The following is a 23,023-nucleotide window of genomic DNA, read 5'->3' on the forward strand; positions in this document are numbered from 1 at the left end:
AACAAAAGTAATACAAATCCATAGTGAATGGTGTGCTGATAATATAAAAAACTTTACCTATCAGTACATAGATATTAAACTCGTATTATAATTTTCTCCTGTAAAAATTTATATAAAATCAATATATAATTTTTATCAATATTATTTTTTTAAATTGTAATTATGTGTTTCTCTTTATATCCTCAGTATTTGTTGAAGCCCAATCAATGGGAAAATTAATGTTTTTATTAATTATTAATTAATTGATCTGAAGGCCTGTTTAGATCTATGCTAGCTCCTAATTGCAAAACTCTTGGCTCATGATACCCTTGACTAAAATTAAAATTAGACATTCATGAACTAAAATTAACATTTCTGGAATAAAAACAAATTTGAGAAAACTTCTAGTAGAAATGTAGAAATATTAATGAACCCAAAGAAATATTGTAAATTACAAAAGAGGGGCCAATAAAGGAAACCACAGAACAGAAGCAAGGAAAGATCCACATTTTGCAGAAGAAGGTATCACACGACGTTGAAGCAAAGATAACATGGCGTTGCAGTGGTTGATACTCACCTATATAGTTGCGGTTGAGGTTGCTTTGGCTGTTATTATAACCCTTCCTTCACCAAAGCTTTTGAGGAACCGTATTGTTTCTCTCGTTTCCCTGATTCTACAACCTGCACTCTTCGTTATACCCTTTGCAGGGTTCCAACTCTTAGGTATGCATTTTAATCTTTTAATCTAAATGGGGTTGTTCCATTTCATCTTGCAATAACTGGGTATGCCCAAAAATCTCTCCTTTATTGCTTTTGTGTTGATGGGTTGTTGCAAATTCTCTTTAATTATAGGGTTTGTGGATGATCAGATATCCTTTTGGTAGTGAAAATTTTCAATTGCTTATTTGCTTACTTTTGTGTTTGGGATGGATCATGTTGGTAGTTAGATTCAGAATTGATTTGGGGTTGTCGCAAAATGTTACAGTTTCTGTTTGCTTTTGGAGCTTATGTATAATTAGATCATCAAGTACCTGTTGGGTAGTGAAATTTTTCAACTTTTTTGTTTGGGATAGAATGATGGATCATGTTGGTAGTTAGATATATAGAAGCTGAAGTTCACTTTTGGGGCGGTGCAAATTGTTGCTATTTCAGTTTAATTTTTAGGCCTATGGATGATTATCTCAACTGGGTGTCCACTTTGCAGTGAAAATTTTCTATTTTTTTATTTTGATTTTTATGTTTGGGATGGACTATGTTGGCATTTAGATTCAAAAATTGTGAAGAGATTAGAACGGAGATTGTTTTTTAATTCTTACTTGATTGTGTGCAAGTTTCTAATTTTACGAGGAGATCTATTAATTGAGTACTTGTGTGGGGGATCTATTGTTGCTTTTCCCCCCGGAATTCTGACTTGTGGTTGTTTTCAGATTTATACTGGAAGAATGAGCATAGGCTGACGTGTACCTCTGAGGTCTGTACTGCTACAGAGAGAGATCGATATGAGAAAGCTGTAAGTGTCTGTCTTATAGGATGTTGCTACTTTCTTCTGCCCTTTTTGAGTTGTGGAATAAGAATATGGTTTTGGTTGTCATGTAGTTTAGTTATAGCCCTAAAGTGTGTTATTGGTATCTAATAGTGTAATTGTAGAATTCATAGTTTGCAGAGATGGTGGTTTTGCATTAGATGAGTTGACATACAAGAAAAAAATTGGATTACAATTGAATGAATTTGAGAAAAAAGTAAGGGTAGCACATGCCATGGATAAGATTGTAGAAGTTCGCTTTAGGTAATTTGGCCATGTGTGGAGAAGACCATTTGAAGGCCCAATAAGAAGAATAGATTTGGTGTGTGATAGCCCTATAGTTAGAGATAGAGGAACATACTCATTGGTAGTAGCATCATGTAGTAGGAGGCCTACAGCTAGCAATGTAAGCATATCGTGATTGAAATCAGTTTGAGGCTTTCCATATAGCTTTAACACAATATTTTCTTACTTTATATACATTCTAAATCATGCAATCAATATACACTGATGGTGAACTTAATCATTGAACACTCATCATTTGATAAGGCTTCATTTAGAGTTATAAAATAATATGTCTACTTTGTTATTCCTGTAGTTAGTATTATTGATTATTTAGGTAGTTCTTCCTTTACCCTCTAGAAGTATGGCCGTGAATGCATGCACCTGACCTATTTTTCTGGAGAGAAGAGTGGATGGAGGGGAAAACAAATAAAGGGATCGGAAATGTAGTTAAAGAAACAAATAAATAGAGATAACGCAGTACAATTGTACAAATCATAGGCTGAATCGAAAAACATTAAACATATTTCATTGTTATGCAAATGGATAATAGATGTCATTGTTTATGCGTAAAATGATGGTTTAGGGATTGCAAATGTAATGTATGAGATTAGCTTTTCGCAGAATTAATGATGCAATCACCAATGGCAACAGAGTACAGACTCTAAATAATAGATAACATTTCAGTTAAAATCTAAGTTGTTACAAGAAGAACATGATAGCAGCAGTAACATCACCTCACACATTACCATACCAGCAGTAATTAGATGTAGACTTTCTTCTCTCTCCATTCCCAAATATCTAGAAATTCTGAGTGTCGAAAATTTATGCCGATTCCACCAGATTTTTTTTAAGCTTATTTATCGGCACAGTATCAGACTGCATAACTTCTGTTTGAGCTTCCTTCATGTTTACTTCATTGAAAATAAGAGTTGTCATATTGTCTCTCCTTTTTAAAGTGCTTTACATTGTTGACTCATTGACCATTAACTGGTGTTATTACTCAGATATACAAAGCTCAGAGAAATGTGATACTGTGTGTTGCAGCAATTCTCATCTACTGGTAAACCAACAATTTTATATTGGAATCTCTTTGTACTTTGGGAATGAAAAGGACCTAGTTATTTGTGTTTCCTTGTTTTGTAACTCTACCTCAATGAATGTATATGGATTTTGTGATAGGTGTATCTCCCGCATTTGCAAGTATCAGAAGGATCTTCAGACTTTGGAGGAAGTGGAGAAGAGACACAAATCCAAGTAGTTTCTTTTGGTGATCTCATATTAATGATGGTTGGAGCTTTTAGTTGAGTCTTGTACCAAATTATACTATGCTATACTTACATGTGATTCAGCTCTTTTTTGTATTTTATGTTGTTTACTATAATACTATCTTTTTTAGCTTATAATATGTAACTCAATACTTTAATCAACAGTTTAATGTCAATAAGCTCTATAATGTTGAAATGCTTTTCTTTTTTCACTTCTATTTTACTTCCCATATTTTGGTATAGAAGAGAAGATGAAAAATGTCCATAGACTATAGATTATTGGTTAGGAGTTTTTATTAAGCTTATTTAGCAACAAAATCTATACTTGTTACCTTTGTGAGGTTTATTAGAGATATTTTTTTTGTAAAAATTGTATGATTTATAAGCTCTTTGATAAGTCAATTGGATTTTGATTCACCCTAGCGTTTAACTCCTACACCCTTTTATGGTTATTGATTTGTTAATTAATTATTTTATCAAATATTTTTAGTTCAATTAGCTAGTCTATTAGTCATAAGCTTTAGTAATTAACTTTTCAGTTTTCAATTAACTAGTCTATTCATTTTACATTATAGTTTTAGTTGGACAGTATAAATTGTAATTCTCCGAAAATTTGACATCAAATTATAGTTATCTAGAAACCTTAAATTGTTAGCCAATAAAACCATAAAAATCAAACAAGCACACTTGGTTGAAATTAGAGAATTGACAGAGACCAGTAAATGAACTTGTAGAATAGGGTATAATTCATAGTAGAAGTATTCGGAAAATTGGTCCACTTAAGTGGGTGGGTGGGTGGAGTGTTCTATGACAAGTACACATTTATGTTATTTCATATTTGGCAGTAATTTGAATGAGAGTGTGTCTATTGATAAGGAAGCTTTGTTGTCTAAGTCATACACGTCTATGTTGTCTAAGTCATGCACGTTTATGTTTTTTTTGGTGCATACACGTTTATGTTTAGGGATTATGAGTCATGATACACAGAACCGGCCACTCATTCTACTTAGCTCAATGTTGTCCGACTGATTCGACCGCTGACTAAACTTGAAAACGACTTTGGTTTGTAGTCTTAACCGACTGAGAGATTGAACCGTAGAAATTATGGTCCGATCATGTTAAACCCGGTTGAACCGGAATAACCCGTGAAATGAATTAGACGGTTCACTTAAAAATTTTAAAAAATAGAACACTACTTTAATGTTTTGTTTTATTCTGCTCCAAAAAAAATAAAAAAATGTTATTTTAATATAATTATTAATTATATAAAATTTTGTATTTATACATAACCAAATATTTATAGAAAAAAGTTATAAATTATATATGAAATGACCTAGTCCAACTGGACGGTTTAACCAGTTAAACCTAATATGAGATTTCTTCTGATTTGATGTCTGACTCGGGTTTCACAACATTGATTTAGCTTGCACCGGTAAAAGGCCTACAAATTTTTTTATCAGTAATTGTTAGTATGTTAATGTTTTTTCTTCAACCTTTTTCGCCCGCACCCTTCACCCTAATTATCAAACTACCTTGTAACTCTCTTTTGTTGTTGTTGGTGAGACTCGAACCCACAACCTTCTTCAGTTCATTCTTTAAGCTTTTATTAATCACCATCACACCACCTTAAAAGCGGGTATAGACATGTTTGTTTATGATTTTTAGATAAATTTACATATCAAATTTTAATGGGATTAACCATCGCTTAGGGCATTAGTAAACAATAAAAAAAAAGTAAAAATCAATAAACCTAGATAAAAAATTAAAAAAGAAATTAGAGATAGAAAACAAAATAACTTTTGATATGTTATATGAACTCAAATAGATTAAATTACATTACAAATTTTTAGGCTTTAAATCATATTTCTTCACAAATTATTTGACTTTTAGTGCAAAGGACTGATCGCAACCCATACAAATTGTTTAGCGGTGTTTGAGATGAAAAATAAAACTATTGGAAATGTTCTACGAGTTTGGAAGAAAATATAAGCTGAATGCAATATTGGATATATTGAAGAATAAATACAACTCATAAGGAATTCGAAGCTTAAATGCGAAATTATAAGCTCAAAAAAATATAATAGACTCAGATTTGGTAAATAAAAATAGAAGAACTTAGATGAAATATTGGGGACTCACTTTTTAAGCACAACATTAATTGAAAACATGCAATGAAAATGAACTTTAACTAACTTAAGATTTCACACTCATACCATTTTCAAAAGTGTATTGTGAGAGTTGAACTTAATGGCTGTCACAATCTTGCATCTTTTATCCATGTTAACGACCAACATTAATCAATACATGCTCATTTCAAAAACTATATGAGAAATTTATTATGGAAAATCATTCTCCACATTTTTATTTGTCATACTATGCTGCTTTGTGTGACTCCTAATCTCCTATGTTACCTTAATTTTAGGCGGTCCTAGCTACCTAAATTATTCCCAATCGAATTCAACAAAGTCAGCATTCATGCAAGAATAAGGTTACAAACTTTTTTTAGTAATGTTACTTGTACAACTAAAATTTTGATATCTCTAAGCAAATGCATGTCTTTATTTCTCCTTTACTTTGCATCTTCTTACTATATAAGCAACTCAATAAGTTCAACACGAAAACAAAATGAACAACAAAAAGTTGTTCCAATTGGTTTTATTAGGTATTCACACACCCTATTAAAGACTAATATCTTGGCAAAAATTAATATCTTTGATGGAGATGTCTGTATATTAATATTGATCATGGTATTTATGGTTTTGCCCAATGATATATCAATTCTATTGCTTTTTTGGAAGGGCTATAATTTATATGAAAATCTGATTATTATGCTATAGAAAAAAGAATACAATTTTGTATGTTCACTATCTACTTATGGATTATTTGAATCCTAAGACACAGATTTCAGAGAGATCTATGATTTTGTCAACAAAAAAAATCACATACAGGATTGAATTTGTAATTTGTAATATTAAAATGATCTCTTAAGATTCTTGTAATTTGAGTCTATGCATTCCACCAATTCAGCCCTATAAGGATTCATCAATTTGAGAAGCTCGGTGGCTTTCTCTTTGATCTCATCACCACATCCAACTTGCAATACCAACAATATTTTCTGAAATGCACCAGCTTCAAGTGCTTCAACAAGAACTCTTTTTTCATCATCTTTTTCTCCTAATTTGCACATCTTCCATATTGAAGAGATAGAGTGATTTGTGGCCAATGCTGAAACTCTTAAGATTTTCTTAACCAACAAAGGAACTGTTAGATAGTTACTATAACCTTTTTCCCTCCCTTGTTCAATACTACATAGGGTGTCAAAAATGGCTAAAGCTTTTTCACAAAGGCTCTTTTCTGACTCAATGAGAATGTCCAAAAGTGAAGAAACCAAACCTAATTCAACAAATGTTAACTTCATTTTATCACTACAATGAGATGAGGATGAAACTAAGTACCAAACTACTCTCATTGAAGCCTTTGTGATGATTGGACTAATTCTCTTGTTAATGAACTCTACCAATAATTCACAAACTCCTTCAATTTCTGACAATGCTTCTACATGCTTCTCATCACCAAATGAAAGAAGCTCTTTCAAGGTAACAACAGATTTCTCTTTCCCTGAGAGATCTTGGTGCTTCAAGAACCAAACCATGCAAGTTAAAGAAGCCTTAGACCCCAAAAAAATTTTTGCATCCAATTTAAGTGGAAACATCAAATTTAGTGCTGATAAAATATCTTCAAGGACACTCACATTCCTCTCAATAGAATCATTAGCAAATGTATCAAATGCTGATGCCAATGCACCTGGTGCTCCATTCTCCACTATGCACATTTTGTTCCTATCCATCTCATTGCACAACTTCTTCATTTTATGCACCAATTCAAGGCAACCATGTTGGTCCAAACCTCTTGCTGAGGCCTTCACTTGGATTACAAGCTCGGCGACATCGAATCGACTAATTGGTATCCTTGGTGTTGGAATCCTCTCAACCCCATGTTGCTTATTTTCCACACACCAATCTTGGATCATTATTCTAAGAGAATGGTTTGGGATCATGTCAAAGTTCTTCACAATCTGGTCTGTAACAGGACATGTACAATTCTCAACTTCAAACCATTTTTCCACATTTTCTCTATCATATGTTATCCCTGTGGACAATGTCACAGGATCTTTCATCATGTCCAATGAAATTGGACACATAAAGTGGTTAGGAACAACTACCTCAACATTTTGCTTAACACCTTTATGGTTGTTGTTCTTCCTTCTCCTCCAGCCTAACACCATTTGCAAAGATTCTAAGACAAGCAACTTGATAAAAGAAACAAAGGTAGCTATACTGTTTTTTTCCTTGTGCTTTTTGTTGATCAAGTACAAAACGTTGTATGAAAATATTGATGGGTTTTCAAAAGGGTTCATGTATATATAATGAGTGATAAAACCATATGTATATATAGATAAATATGACATGTGCTGTGTATGTGTGTTTAGGATTACTGCTAAATATAAGTACAAGGTCAGGGTCTTCGCTTTCACACAAAGTGTGTTCAAAGGTTAGACCCATAAGAAATATTTGAATAAATGTGTTCTTTTTTTGTTTAGGAGTGATGATTTGAATATTGACCATACAATATTTGAAGAAATTGAGCACAAGCATGTACGGTTTGGGGTGTTTTTTACTTGGATTTGACATGTTAGACCCTCTGACACACGCTTTCCACTATCCAACAAAGACAAACAAACACAAAACATGTTACTATACTACACGCCAGTAGTTATATATGCATATAATACTCTACTGCATGTCTTATATACAATATTTGTGCACAAAAAAAAAACAAGTTCTTGTATATATATATATTATTCAGTTAATTGACTAATTTAATAAGTATAAAATTTCTCCCTAACTGGATTCATAATCTAAGTTGTGCAATAGTGAATGGTGTGTTTTGAGTTTGACCCTTTCCCTTGCATTGAATTGCAAAGGGCTACCTAATCATGGTACCTCATGATCTATGACTCAGCTTCATTTATTGACATGTTCAAACTTCAAACCATGCAATTACATTGCAAACCATATATACCCTTTTTCATTAATATTAATAAGCCACCTTTTTTTCATTCTTGGAGACCAAAGGCTTTGACTTCCCTCCGTGTGCAACAATATCAAATCAAAATTAAGTAATCCAATGTTCATAAGAGAAAAATATATACAATGTCCTGATTCTTGATCACATTATGGACTTTTTGTGACAGCTAAGGGAATATAGAGAATTTGAATCCCTTACCTATAATAAAGAGTGTTGGGAATTTAAGAATTGGCAAATTTTATAATAACTCAGACCAAATATCTTAAATTATTTAGTTAAAATATCATGTAAGTTCACTTTTACTGTTTTTATATTATTGTTTATACAATACTATACTTACTTTGTCCATATATGACTATGACATGATCAACTCAACAGTGTCTAGTGAACCCAAAAATAATATTATTTTGTTTTATTTTAACATATTTTATATAGAATAAAATAGGGCATTGATATGGACTAGTAATGAATGAGACATAAATTAGATTAGGATCCTAGAGAGTCCCGATATAAAGATCTACTAAAGATCTTGAATTAGGATCCCAAAATACATTTTATGATAAAAAAACTAGTTAAACTTATTTACCAAGGTCAAAATATATTAATGCTTTATTTGGTTGAAAGGAAGAAAGTAAGAATAAGGAAATATGTGAGAAAAAGAGAGAAATAAAATAAAAGTTTGTGTTGTTTGATTGTATATAAAAAAAAAAGACGTGATTTTATTCACCACTTTTCCTCTCCCATTTTCTCCTCATCTTAGAGAAGAAAAAAATTGATGAACCCCACCTTATTTTTTACTCTCTCCTTTTAAACTTTTTTCTTAACCAAATGAGAGAAAGAAAAACTTTCTATTCAACTTCTCTTCTTTTAAACTTTTTCCTTAACAAAATGAGAGAAATAAAAACTTTATATTCAACTTCTCTCCTCTTCTTTCTCTTCTATCGAAGGAAGGTTGTTTGATCATATCCGAATTATCCATAATCCTAAAAGATAAAGATAATGATATAACATAACATAATTAATGAGTCTATATCTATTAAGATGTGTTCTTCCATGACAAGGGATAAATCTCTCAAAATAGGAAGAATATAAATGAACCGTTTAAGATAATACATTCACTTATGAACTTTCTCCCCGTTTTGGAAAACTACATTAATCTTCCTCTTAATGATAAGTAGGATCTATTAACCTTATCAAATTCAAAATCTAAAAAAAACCCCGATGTTGATTTTATCATACCTGAATAGACGTGTGGTTAAAGAAGAGAACATATAACACCTTATCCAACGATTCTCTTGTATGTGTGCCAATTACATACGTGAGTGAGGTGACATGTTTTACCCCAATTATTTATCAGTTTGTGTCTCATGTTGTAAGCAGTAGCCACTTGACTACGATACTAAAAGTTGTATTCTATTCAATAATTATGTCTCGTTAATTCTATCACTGTCCTTTTTAAATCATTAGCCTGATCCTGAAAAACTGTTTTAATTATCTTCCCAGATGCATGATAAAAGAATAAGCTATCTGCAAGCTCAATAATTACTTTAATGATAGAAGGTCTGATCACGAAGTCATAATAGAACCTTCAATCAAAAGAATTGACTAGAAGGATTTACACTAAATGGGTTAATTGAAGATTGGGTTTTAGCTTAAGAATGTAACTGGAACCATTCATTAAGAAAGGGCTAGGTTGCTGCCATACAGATTCTCTACCATTCATACAAGGAACGATACATCCTTAGTGTAAACTTGTACTCGATTATTGGCATATAACTATATATGGTAAACGGTAATCAAAGACTCATTCAAATAAGTAAAAAAAATCATTTACTTTTTTTCTTTTCAAATTAAGCTGAACAAGATTATCAATATTAGCTGTACATAAAAAAATCACCTCTAAATTTACAACCTCTCAAGCAAATTAACTTATTCATGATGGGGAAAAAATCATTCTGAACTGACCAGGTAAGATCCTACAAGAAGAAAGAAAACAGCACACTTCACATTGCCCAGCCAACTGACCTCTCCGTCCTCAATAAATTCAATGTTCCTACAAATATTTTGCAGCAATAAGACACTCATGTGCTCATCATTGGATATTTCGCATCAGATCGTTTAGTCTGGAATTTGTTCGGGTCCGTTATAGGGAGAACTCATTTCTGTGCTGTAAAATGAGTCTTCCTGATTGATTTCATATATATCATCATCCTTCTCATCATCCCATTTAATGATCTCCCTTATGTATTTGAATGCCTCATCAACAGAGGCACGATCCCTCGCTCGAGTTTGCCCCACAAACAACTTCTGGCCAGTTATGATATAATACAGCTCTTTGAATCTCACAGCTATGTAGTAATAGGCTTGTTGGGCTAGAGCGTGATTATTGTGATGGGGCCTCACGGGACAGAAGTCCCCGAACCACTCACAAGTTGACAGAGGAGCTTTGTTTATCTTGTCTTCAAAGGCATCATACTTATTTAGCAGAAGCACAAAAGGGGTGTTTTTAAAACAGGGATGCCTCACTAGACTCTCGAAAAGATCTCTGCTTGCCAGCATTTTGTTACGAAGCTCACCAGTACCAGTAGGCCACATCTGATCATAGTCACTCAGGGAAACACAAAATATAACCACCCTCACATCCTCAAACATTTCCAACCATTTGCAGCCGTCGCGTAGTCCCTTTGAATTTATGCAAATCAGTTGATATCTGAGCCAATCACAGGATAAGTGTTAATAACATTTTCCTGAAGCTTCTACAAAAAATATGAGAAAAGGAGACAGAAGATAATGCATATACTTAGTTAAGGGAGGTGGGTTATCGTTGTATATCTCAGACATAGGACTCCTATCATCAAATGAGAAATCCATGAAGGCAACACCATTGCTTTGAGTGACTCCTTCAGCATATAATATATCCTTTTCAGAAGGTTCATACTCATTGCTTGATATTTCTATTGCCTGTGCAGGATCACATATGACATGATTAAAATCGAGATAACAGAACACAGAAAAACAACGGAAAAGAATTCCAATTCTATTTAACCTAGGTGCACATATTACTATATCAGAAAAAGGAATTAAATATTAATTACTCCATACATGCAAAAATTTAGTTAGCTAGACCACATGGTAGGAGTTGTGCAGACCATCGTTACAATACTTACAAGGTGCTTGACACATTCTTTTAGAGAGATAAAGAAGTTCTTAATCTTCAATCCACCCAAAAGTTACCAAACACCACAAAAATGATGGATATACAATTCTAGACTTTCTAGGATGGTAATAACATTTTCAGAAGAAAGAAAGATTTATTAAAGTATGCACTAATAATTAGTGAGTGCAGTACTGAGAATGCATTAATTAGACACAGAAACATGTCCTTTAGAAGCAATTTCAATATTATAGAGCAGCCATAGTAGAGACTAGAGAACACACATGTGCTGCACGTTGATAATGTAATGGAATGCACTCAACTTTTTTTCTTTTGGACATTTTAGTAGGCTGTTATTTCAATGACTGGGAGATTGAATCAAATGCCAAATAAATACTGAAATGCTAGGCTAGCAGTTCATAAATAGTTTATGACAATTCTAAATAACAACTTTTACGGTCCGCATTATATCTCGTTTGCAGTTGCTCTGTCCACTGTCTGGTGATTTAGGATCTCTAAGAATCTTAACATTAAATACTACCTTGAGGTGAAACATGCCAAGTACCCTTAAACATGTGTTAGAAACATCTTGAACAATCACCTGTTATATGTATTGTAGATTTGTAACTCATCTCAAGTTACAAGAAGATGCATAATTACTATCCAAAAAAGGGTAGCAAGCCATTCTAAAGACATTTCTTATTGAGTAGCAAGCCATTCTTTAGAGCATTAGAAAAGGAATGAAGACTTGCACCCATTGAAGTTGACTCTGCCTACTTATTTACTTGCACAAGCCCTTCTAAAGTTCACTAGCAGCTTATGGACGAACTCCTATTGTGTTATGTCCCATATTGAGTAACAAAGAAACCCAATGTAATACTTAAGTCATGGCAAGGAAGCAGAAAGACAACACGGGATACGGATACAATACGACATGGATCCGATTAATATAAAATTTTATAGAATATGATTAGGAGTGTCCAAAAAATAATAGTACTAATATGTATCCAACATGGACACAACACAGACACGATGACTATTGTGAAGTGTTTGTGCTTCCTTGGCCATGAAAATCCCACTTAATGGACAAGACTTTTAGGCTTGGTTGTCCCCATTGGCTTAAGTCATAACACAAATTCCCATTCATATTGATCTTACATAACTTAGCGTAATCAACTTATATTATCAAGGACAAGCACTCCTAAAAGCTTAAGTTGTTCGACGAAGGCTCATGATTGGTTTTATATCTCTAACATGCCTATTCACAGGTCCTTTGGGCTTGAAGGTTGTAAAATGCACGAGCCCCTCTACCTTGGGTAAAAAAAAATTATTTTTATCTTTTTTTAATGGGGATGGGCAAGGATAAAAAGACTTGACATGTTGATCACAGACAAGCACTCCTAAAAGCTAAAGTTGTTTGATGAAAGCTCATGATTGCTTTTGCATCTCTACAAAATATATAATTTAAACTTCTGAGGATTAATATGGAAGTTATCATAGTTTTCAACCTTTCTTTTTCCTATGGAGTTTAATGTTAAATAGATATTCATGATTATATATCTATTGAATACCTCTTTAAAGAAAGTGGATTTACTAAACTTAAAAGTTCAAATACAAGTAAAAACCATTTTGTAGCCTTAAATGGACCTTTTGTGGTCTACTCCTGCTTGTCAAATGAATCACTTTAATCTATAAGAAACGCACATGATACTTTCCTTCTAAGTAAAATACAAAATGCTGTCAGAATATTCAGAACAAGCTTAGTAGCAACGCATGCTCAACAAGCTTAAACCCTAAACTAAAACTTCATGAAAGATAAAAGGTGACTTAAAAAACCTATTCCAATTTTAAGCAAAAAGAAATAGATATTCTCAACAAAAAATGAGAAAAAAGAAACAGTGATAACATACCCGATCTAAGAAATATTTAGCAACATCAGGAAGATTATGCAATTCCTCTCTTCTCTTGTATGCTTCCTGAACAGCAGGGTCTTTCCAGATCTCATCTACCATAGGAGCATACTCACGTGTAGCAGCAGGAAAAAAATTCTCCAAATCTCCCGTAGCCATAATATCCAATAACCAATTAGAAAAATGCTTGAATCTTGGATTGATTGCGTAAATGGTTGGCTTGTTTTCATCAACTGCTGTTTCTGCTAAATTGCACAAATAGATTCACCCAAAAAACTCAGATTTTCCAAATACACTGAGAAAAAGTTTGTTTGCAAATTGCACCATCCACAATGAAGAAAAATATAAGTATGATAATTGCAAACTGCAAAAATTGATACCTAAAACGCCAAATGATCCATATAGAAGTTATAACATAGTTTATTGCCTGTAGAAAATAATGGACAACAAAAAAGAGAACTCTTGCCAATACAGTAAATAACCATAAAAAAAGAACCTACTTTAATTTATTGAAATCTTGGTTTTTGATAGAGCACAATGGCATAGTTGATTGATATAGTTGACCCACCTAGTGATCTAGCGTCTAACCCTTGCGGTTGTAGCTATTATCAAATTAGATTGTCTTCATTATCATAAATGTTAAATATTGTTAGACAAAATGAGACAACTGAAGTTAACTTTGATTAAGTTTAACATTTTTAATTCGTATTGGACTATATGGTGGGCACTTATTACATCATTACACAAGACATTAGTTTCTTATCCCAAAGTGACCTTTATTGGCCAAATATGGCCACATATAACACAATTAGTAGGACCCTTTCTTCCTCCCCCTCCAGCAATAAATCCAATTGAACAATAATTTGGGATAAGCCATGAAGAAAAATTTATATACAAATTTAGACAGTGAGTAAGGAATGTACATAGCAAATAACAGGGCGGCCCAGTGAACGAGGCTCCCACCTAGTGGGGTATGGGGAGGGTAGATGTACGATGTCTTACCCTCGCAAGTGAAGAGGCTGTGTCTAGGATTTGAACTCATAACCTCCAGCTCACAAGACAAACAACTTTAATGTTGCGCTGAGGCTCAGCCTCTAAATATACCGAATTTACAGCGCATTATGCATCACTAAAAAATAAACTTAATTTCTTTCCATTCTATCAGGAAAAGTATTAATGGTTACCATTAAGTATAACTTCAAAAAATATACAAACCAAAAGTGAACAGTAAGATTTTTTTCATTTTTCTCCTCTTCTAAACAACCATTATTTAGTGATTTGAGGATAAATATATGTCACGAAATAGCAATGACCAGTGACATTTCAATTTGAGGAGCAGAAATACCATCATAGGGAGGGAAGAAAAGAAATCAAATTATACCTGATCCAGATCCTTCACCATCTAGCAAAGTAAATTCTTTCTCTGCTTCCTCTTCAAATTGCTCTCGGCCTTCAAGTAGAATACTGAGATACTTGTACATATTGCTTTGAATCACAAGCTTGATGTCTTGCATCTCTTCATTAGAAAACTTGTTTCCATATAAAAACTTGGCCTGTTCCAGGGATAGAATAATAACTTTTCTCATTAATGGAAGTAAAATAAGAACCATGAAAAATATTGGTAGTTTGGTACTGTAGCGTCACCATAAAGTAAAAAAAAAAAGGAAAAAAAAAAACCCGGTAATATGTGAAAAAGGTACATTTGTCAAGATCATGTAAACTGAAATCATGTGGGTATGTAGCTTTCTAAAAAATCTCTTGCCACATGTATACTGAAAAACAACCATAATGGGCTAAGTACCAAGTACTCACAAATTATGTATAAACAAACAAAAGAGAAGAGTAAAAAAGGTAAGGCACACATACATATTATCCATGTGTAAGCACTAAGAAAACATATAAAAAAAAGGTTGTCTAGTGCATGATGCTCCCACCTAGTGAAGTTTGGTAGGATAGATGTACGCAGCCTTACTCTCTCAAGTGAAGAGATTGTTTTTAGGATTTGAAACCATGACCTCCAAGTCACAAGACAAATAACCTTAATGTTACTCTGAGACTGACCCTTTATGCCCTAAGCAAATACATTAACAACAACAACCAAGGTTTTATCCCACTAGGTGGGGTCAATCACTAAGCAAATACATAGTTACTCAAAATGTGTGAGATTGTCTATCCACATGTGTGCATATATAAACAAACGTAGTCAATAATAACACATCTAAAATCCTTCAAAGATAGTCTATTGCATCAATATAAAGTGAACTACTATAACTAGCCATCTACCAGCATCCACATCTCTAAGAACCAACCATGTAAAATATGACTATTCACTGAAGCCCTTTGTCCAGAAAAGAGGAAATCACAAGATAGTGATCCAAAAACAGCCAAATCAAAGTTAACACCCACAGAAAGACACACATACTTGCAAGTTTGGGACAAAAAGGGGAGAGGGAAGGCAGAAGTGAGAGAGGATCAGAAAGACATGCCTGTTTAAAGAGAGTGGATGTTCCAGATCCTTCCAAGCCAAACAACAAAAGTTTCTGAAGTGTACCGTGCTCCAAATACTCAGGCATAGACCTTGTCGAATAGTTAGTTGCATTTTCTTTGACCTCGGAAGGACTATTAGGTGGTACAGGCAATGAGAACAATGAACAAATCAAACGAGTAGACGCCTGCCTACCATAAACCAAACCATGTTGTATAAAAATACCAAATCAAGACAAATGCTTTCACCCAGAAATGGGTATCTCGTGGACATTGTACATTTGCTAGCTGAAATGATAGCTAATAAGTTACAAATCAATTGATGATGATAATAACAATAAACTACAAACATAAACAACACACAATTTGCATACTTCCATTGAAGTTAGATGTCTGAAGACCAAAAGTAGAACCTAATAGCCTAACGGTATATAATTGGAGCAGTATGACATCTAGAGGAACAACAAAGATAAGATTCAAGAATTATTTTACTTAAGAGTTAGGATTATCTGAAGGCATGTAAAAGATGGGAGCAGAACCGACCATGGAAAGGTTCTGTGTGTCTCTCTTCAAAGACATGTTTCATATAGCTATATAACATTTACATTGCTTTGGGAAAAAAGCAATGTTGATTATTTGTTCAAAGATATAAAGATGTTAGAATCCCGGAAGTCATGTGCTCAAATCCTTGAAATAGCCTCTTCGCTTGTGAGGGTAAGGCTGCATACATCCATCCACCCCTGACCCCACAAGGTGGGAGCCTACACTGGGCTGCCCTTTTTACATAAAGATGTTAGAAATGGAAAGAAACCCTAAAAAAATAATATAGAGCAGGAAAAAAAACTCAAGTCAAAGTAGGCACTTCTAATGCAAATCCTATATAGACAATAACAAAAAAATTTACTTCAATAATATAAAACCCTGAAGGAATTCGTTAAACAGATCCAAGGGACTTGGAAGTTGAATTTGTGACAGAAACTTGATAATCCAAAAAAAGGAAACAGATATCAAAGAAATAAAGAGCAGGAAAAAAACTTATGTCAGAGTACACACTTTAATGCACATTCTATGTAAATGATAACAACAAATTTTCAATAGACTGCAATAAAACCACGAAGGAATTCGCTAGATGAAACCTCAGAGATTCAGGCATTCAGCACATGTATTTGTGACAAAAACTTGATTGTCAACAAGTAGAAGCCCACGAGATATTTAACTTGATGAATAGAGTTCTAGACTTCTAGAGCTACTGGCAATCACGTAGTAAATGTTTGAAAGATATATGTCTAAACATATTATTATGCTTGTTCAGGATTTAACATACATGATCTATTTCTTTAACAATATCTATAGTAGCTTATTTAATGCCTTCTACTTAAAACATTGATGGTGTTTGGTATTTGGTAACAATTTGATTATAACAAGCCTAAACTTTTACGCTTATAAACAGTAACGGCCATATTTCACTATAGGAGGAGATGGGTGTTTATTATTTGCATTTTTCCTTAGACAACAAATTGCTTATAACTAATTCCACTTGAAATATTCAGCCACTAGGGTTCTTGCACCATAAAGCAGGTGAGAACTTGAGAAGACATAATAATATGGTAATTTACACAACCATAGTAGAAGTTGGAGCATAAAAAAATTCACACATGGAAACTAAACAAATTATATCAAGCCTTCTAGTGCATTTAAATGTTTTACAGCTCACAGAAACAGGATTACCTTCAACACTCTAAGCTCAACCTTTGTTATTTCACGGCCATTCATGTAAACTCTTGTATTCCCATTGCTTGCTTCCATTTGAAGTTTGCCACCAATATTTAGCTTCGAACTTATTATCTTATCAGGCTTCTCACCCTCCTGGAATCCATAACTTCAAATTAAGTATATAATATAAGAAAACAACAAAGCAATCCAAAAATTATACCCCAGAATCACAATTTTTCAATCACCTTGCCCCAAAGTCCAGAATCCTTGTCATACCAATACCTCCCGGGCTTCAACTTCTGTGGAGGGATAGGACAACCAAGAATCTCACCCAATTCTTCTTGCCGCAACTGCCTGCCATTAACAATGAGCTGCTCCGGCCGAAGCTGATTTGCAGCACACTCTTTCTCAGCTCTCATTATCTGCTTAATTTCCAAAGGACTACACACTCTAGACAACATTCTAGAACACTTCCCTAAGGTTGGCCTCTTTAACTCATCTATAGGCATTCCAATACAACTCACACATTTTCTCCCCTCAGGCATTGACCCCATCGCCTTCAACACACAGTTACTGCAATACCTTGAATCACAAACCAAACACGCCTCTTTCTCCTTCAACCTATTCCCGTTCCCACACCTGCTGCAAATCCACCTCTTCTTCGGTTGTGAAAGCACCGAAGCAAACGGTGATCCTACCGGCTCAGTTGCCACCGACCGTGGCGAAAGGGAACCATCATAATCATGATCATCTTCCGAATCCCTCGGAGTATGGAAAGTCACAGTAATAGGGCGCTTACCTTCCACCCTGCCACCGCTCCGAAGAGGAGCCGAATTCGGCACCGGCACAGCTGAATCCAATAAATCAACAGTCACTTCGCCTTCAGCCACTTCACCAGAGAAATCAGAGCGTTCAACCTCGCCGCTCCGCGAATCGAACTGCGTTCTCGAAACCGAAGACGACCTTTGACTCTCGACCGGGCTTCGCGGTTCACGATTGAAACCGCCATTGCGAACTCGGCTAAACCTAGAAAACCGATTATGAACCGGCATGGCGACCGGAATCGCACCGGAGGAAGCAATCGATGAAGTTCGAATCGAAGCACCGGCGCCACCGATTTCAAGTGGATCAACCCTAGGAACATCATACGTTACCGGAGGCCCAGCATATTCAACAGCGATGGAATAGTCAAGGTGCTCTTCGTCAGGTAATGGAGCTCCGGCGGGAAGCATACGGCGGAGCATATTCTCCCAGGTTTTTTCTTCTTCGGTTGACTCCGACGCCATTGGAGGTTTTTTCTTCTTCGCTAATAGGGTGTTTGGAAAGTGAGAGAAAATGGAAAGAAAAGAGTGAGAATGATAGAGAGAATCAGAGAAAGTGAAAAGGTTTCTTCATTTTCTTTTCATAAGAAAAAGAGATAAAACTAAAAGCGAATGAGTTTTGAGTTATGTTGAAAGATGCTGCAGTTGGGAGAAAGTAAACGGAGTTACTTAACGGTGGACTCTATCTGTACGAAGTGACGGTAGTGATTCCGCTATTATTGACATCATCGTGACTGCATTCATCGTAAATGAGTTGTTTTTTTAATGTACCAGAAAAAGATGCATATGCCATATAGCCAAACTTCTTTTAATAATTATTCCTTAATTATCCAAAGAAAAAAAAGATGTGCATATATTCTGAAATGTCATGTGGTTATTCCATTTTATTAGTAGAATTTACTAGAGATTCAGCTCATATTACTCTATATAATGACAATAACTATTGGTTACATATATTTGAAAAACATGTAATTATTTCATTTAGTTATTTGATTCCAATATAGATAAGATGCTACAGTAAGTGATATGGATAAATGTATGAAATGTATGTTATTCATTCAAGCACTGATAAAATCTTACCAGCAAAATACATTGTTTTGTTCTCTGTTGTTGCCATTATTGTTCCATAGCCAAAAATAAACAGCTAGTGAATACTTCATAGCTTGAAGGATTTTCTTATTTGCTTTGTACGAAGTCCAAATGTATGATATTAGAAGATAAAGATAAATTTACATAGAGCAATAAGGTTGAATAAGAGTGTGTTTATTTGTAATTTTTATGAGTAAATGTTTTCTGTTTGAATAAAATGTAAAAGAAAAACAAAATATATGTTTGCTTGTTTCTTTTCAAACTTTAAAAGGTTAATAATTTAAAAAAATTAAATGAATTATTAGTAATAGTTATAATCACTTTTTTAAATGAATGCATTTAACACACCTGTTTCCATTTCAATTTTGAGCCATTCCTAACTTCTAATTTATTTGTATTCCTACCTTCAAGTTCCCCAAAACTCTTATGCTTAAACATCACCCTCACTATCATAGTTGAAGACAAGAAAGAACTTCTATATCAGTACCCTAACCACCACTCCACCACAAAACCCACCTCGACCACCACGATTCCTTGTTTATTATGCAACAACAATGGATGCAAAAAGTGTGGCATTTGATTGAGTGAGAATGGAGGTTGTGAATGGTGAGGATAGAGTGCAGAATGTTAAGGACAAAACTATAAATGCTTAAAATTATGAGTTTTAATCTCAAGAGTTGATATATTTTATTAGCAACTCAATGATCAAAATTTATGGAGCATCAATGCACTTATGCACTCTATCTTCAATGATTCACTAGACAACTCCAGCATTCAAAAAGTTTCTGCCGATGCTGTTTCTCAAAACCAGCAACAATGTCATCAATTGATTCCTCCCATGATTCAACAGCTTCAATCTATGCACAAAATATATTCATAGTAAGCTATGAAACATGGATACATTAAAAAAAAGGTAGTGAGTTTTGTCATGCCAAGCTTCTAAGTCAACAAATAGTGTCCATATACTAGAATACAACAAAATAATGTAACACATGAGACAAACCTCCTGACATAGATATGCTGTAATCCTTGCTCCTATAGCTGCTTCATCATGGTTATCCTTCACCTCCAAGTTGATTATCAGCACAGTTTTCATTAGGACATGATTTCTGTTGTGGAGATCTACATTTTGTTGAAGTTATTAGATAGCTGTCAAACATAGATTCAAATAAAGAGGCATTGGACTCAACTTAATCTTCATTGCACATATCTATATTAAAGTGTCTAATTGGTAGATGACTAGATAGATTTTTACAACAATATCTAGAGAAGGACTATGAAAATAACTTGACAGCTTCGGTGGAGTTCAATAAAACCATCATTTAAGCCAAAGATAAAAATAAATAAAGTTAAGAGCTAAAGGTATGAAATACCAAGTACTTGTGTGTGCAGCACTGCGAACAACTCTCTCCCTGAAAATCAATCAATCTCAGCCAAGTAACACGGGAAAAAGATCACAACTTTTTTCAATTGAAGCAAACCCACAATTTGTGGTGTTGATTTTGAGCTAAAGGAGAAAACGGGTGTAAGAAACTGGTGAGGAAAAAAAGGATACAGTTCAGGGTCTTTTCTGCGAAGGTCATCAAACATGTGCTTATAGGGTGTACCAAAATCGTAGACATTGGGTTCTCTGAGAGAAGGACCAGGGAGTTTAACATGTGCACCTGTGCCATAAGAAGAGATATCCAAGCCTTGCTTCTTGAGGAGGAAGTGAGCCTCCATGCTTCGATTCTGGTTCGATGAACACACCATTGCATAGCGAAACTTCATGTTTTTAATTTTCTCTGTTTTTTTTGGAGTGAGTTTAAGGTTTAATTGTTTGTTTCTATGATGTTGCTGTTTTGGTATTGAGAGATATTGAGATGCAGAACAATGTGATTGATGGATTAATGTTGCTGGGTTTGCTCACTGTAATTTGAAAAGAAAAAAACAATGATCCTACAAAATTCGTCAAGATGTGTAAGAAAAATACATTCAACAAAAAAAAAAACTATAATCAAAACAGAAAACCCCTTAAACTTTTTTCTCCTTCCATAAAGCTTTCAATTGTGCCACTTCTTCCTTATAAAGCATTGACACCTTGTTGGAATTTGTTAAAAATGATAAGTTTTTGAAGTGGTTTTAATGCACATTAATGAGGTCATTTATGATAACTTTTGAGTTTGTGAAATGAAAAAACTCACTAGTCCCACATTCTTTGGAAGATGGAAGTTTGAAGGCTTTATAAGCCTTAAGTTTCATCATTAGGGTGTGTGTGTGCCCCAAGGGAAGTTTTATGGCACACGTGCGCACCGCCGCCGCCCAGTCGGATCGGGCTTGGGCCCAACATTATTTTTAAATAAACATTTATTTATTTTTTGACACATTTCTGACAATCTTCTCCCCCATTCTTTTTGTGACACTTAAGAATTGACACAGGTAGCCAAAGTGAGATTTCGAGAACTGACACCGATAGTCAGTATTGTGGGTAAATAATTGACACAGGTAGCCATACTGTGGGAATTCGAGAACTGACACTGGTAGTCAGTATCGTGGGTGTATTCGAGAACGATTCTTACAGTGCAATAAGAAATCGTATAACACAGAACTGAGTTGTTTTATCCTAGGGACGACGTGGTTGATAGTTTGTTTGCACAATTTTAGCAGTACTACGAAACGTCTTAAAGAGAGCGATCTGGTCGTGACTCAAACAACAATTTAAGGCGTTTCAACTGCAATGTCATTCGTAGATAATATTACCGGACCGAACAGCTATGACCTGAACAAGCCATTTCGGTTTGACGGGACAAATTTCAAACGTTGGCAATATAAGATGGAATTTCTCTTCACTATGAGAAAGATTGCCAACATTCTGAAAACCGACATCCCAGTGGTGTCGGATGAGGCTAAAAAAGAAGAAAGGGATAAACTAGCTATTGAAATAGCCTTCTGGAATGAAAGTGATTACTTATGTAAGAACTTCATTCTGAATAGACAAGGCTAAAAGCAAAATTTCCCCCTATGAAATTATTAAGAATAGACAACCAAACTTTTCTTATTTGAGAACTTGGGGTTGTCTGACATATGTTTGGATACCATACCCCAAGAGAGTTAAACTCACAAGTAGAGCCTATGAATGTGTATACATTGGATATAATGTAAACAACAAGGCATACAAGTTTTATGACCTTAATGCAAAAGTGATCATTGAGTCTAACGATGTTGACTTCAATGAAATAAAATTCCCTTTAAAATTGGGAAATAGTGGGGGCACAATAATTAGTACATACATGTGATTAGCAATAATGATAATAACGATGGGTTAGAAATAGAACCTAGAAGAAGTATGAGAGCAAGGACTGCTAGAGAGTATGGACCTGATTATATGGTCTATACATCGGAAGAGGATCCATCAACACTTGAAGAAGCTTTGACTTCTCTAGATGATGATTTGTGGCAAGAAGCCATAAATGTTGAGATGGATTCTCTAGAGCCTAACAAAACCTAGCATTTAGCTGACTTGCCTCTTCGCTGCAAACCTATTGGTTGTAAGTGGATATTGAAAAAGAAACTGAAATCTGATGGCACAGTGGATAAATATAAGGCGTCTTGTAGCTAAGGGTTTCAAGCAAAGAGAAAATGTAAATTTCTTCGACACATCAAATGGATGTTAAGACTGCCTTTTTAAATGGTGATTTGGAAGAAGAAATCTATATGGAACAACCTGAAGGTTT

At 34.3% G+C, this 23,023-nt stretch overlaps 2 protein-coding genes and 1 pseudogene across 2 annotated transcripts; 1 reads left to right on the forward strand and 2 right to left on the reverse strand.

Moving 5' to 3' along the window:
• Positions 1-434: 434 nt before the first annotated feature.
• Positions 435-3,269, forward strand: LOC109340060. The gene is made up of 4 exons (XM_019577629.1): positions 435-702; positions 1,407-1,489; positions 2,791-2,846; positions 2,966-3,269. The coding sequence occupies exons 1-4, from the start codon at positions 531-533 to the stop codon at positions 3,042-3,044; spliced, it is 390 nt and encodes a 129-aa protein (XP_019433174.1). The 5' UTR covers positions 435-530; the 3' UTR covers positions 3,045-3,269.
• Positions 3,270-5,876: 2,607 nt separating this feature from the next.
• LOC109340061 (U-box domain-containing protein 21-like) lies at positions 5,877-7,657 on the reverse strand. Its single transcript, XM_019577630.1, has one exon. It carries the CDS (start codon positions 7,517-7,519, stop codon positions 6,023-6,025), a length of 1,497 nt encoding a protein of 498 aa, XP_019433175.1. The 5' UTR covers positions 7,520-7,657; the 3' UTR covers positions 5,877-6,022.
• Positions 7,658-9,920: 2,263 nt separating this feature from the next.
• Positions 9,921-18,957, reverse strand: LOC109340067 (annotated as a pseudogene).
• Between the last annotated feature and the right edge of the window lie 4,066 nt (positions 18,958-23,023).

Source organism: Lupinus angustifolius, unplaced genomic scaffold, assembly GCF_001865875.1.
Source record: "Lupinus angustifolius cultivar Tanjil unplaced genomic scaffold, LupAngTanjil_v1.0 Scaffold_134_24, whole genome shotgun sequence".
In the NCBI taxonomy this organism is placed as follows: Eukaryota; Viridiplantae; Streptophyta; class Magnoliopsida; order Fabales; family Fabaceae; genus Lupinus; species Lupinus angustifolius.

Coding starts and splice junctions, on each gene's coding strand:
- LOC109340060 (XM_019577629.1), top strand. CDS start 531: ATGGCGTTGCAGTGGTTGATACTCACCTATATAGTTGCGGTTGAGGTT. Junction 1,490..2,790: donor GAGATCGATATGAGAAAGCT/GTAAGTGTCTGT, acceptor GTTATTACTCAG/ATATACAAAGCTCAGAGAAA. Junction 2,847..2,965: donor GCAGCAATTCTCATCTACTG/GTAAACCAACAA, acceptor ATTTTGTGATAG/GTGTATCTCCCGCATTTGCA.
- LOC109340061 (XM_019577630.1), bottom strand. CDS start 7,519: ATGTCATATTTATCTATATATACATATGGTTTTATCACTCATTATATA.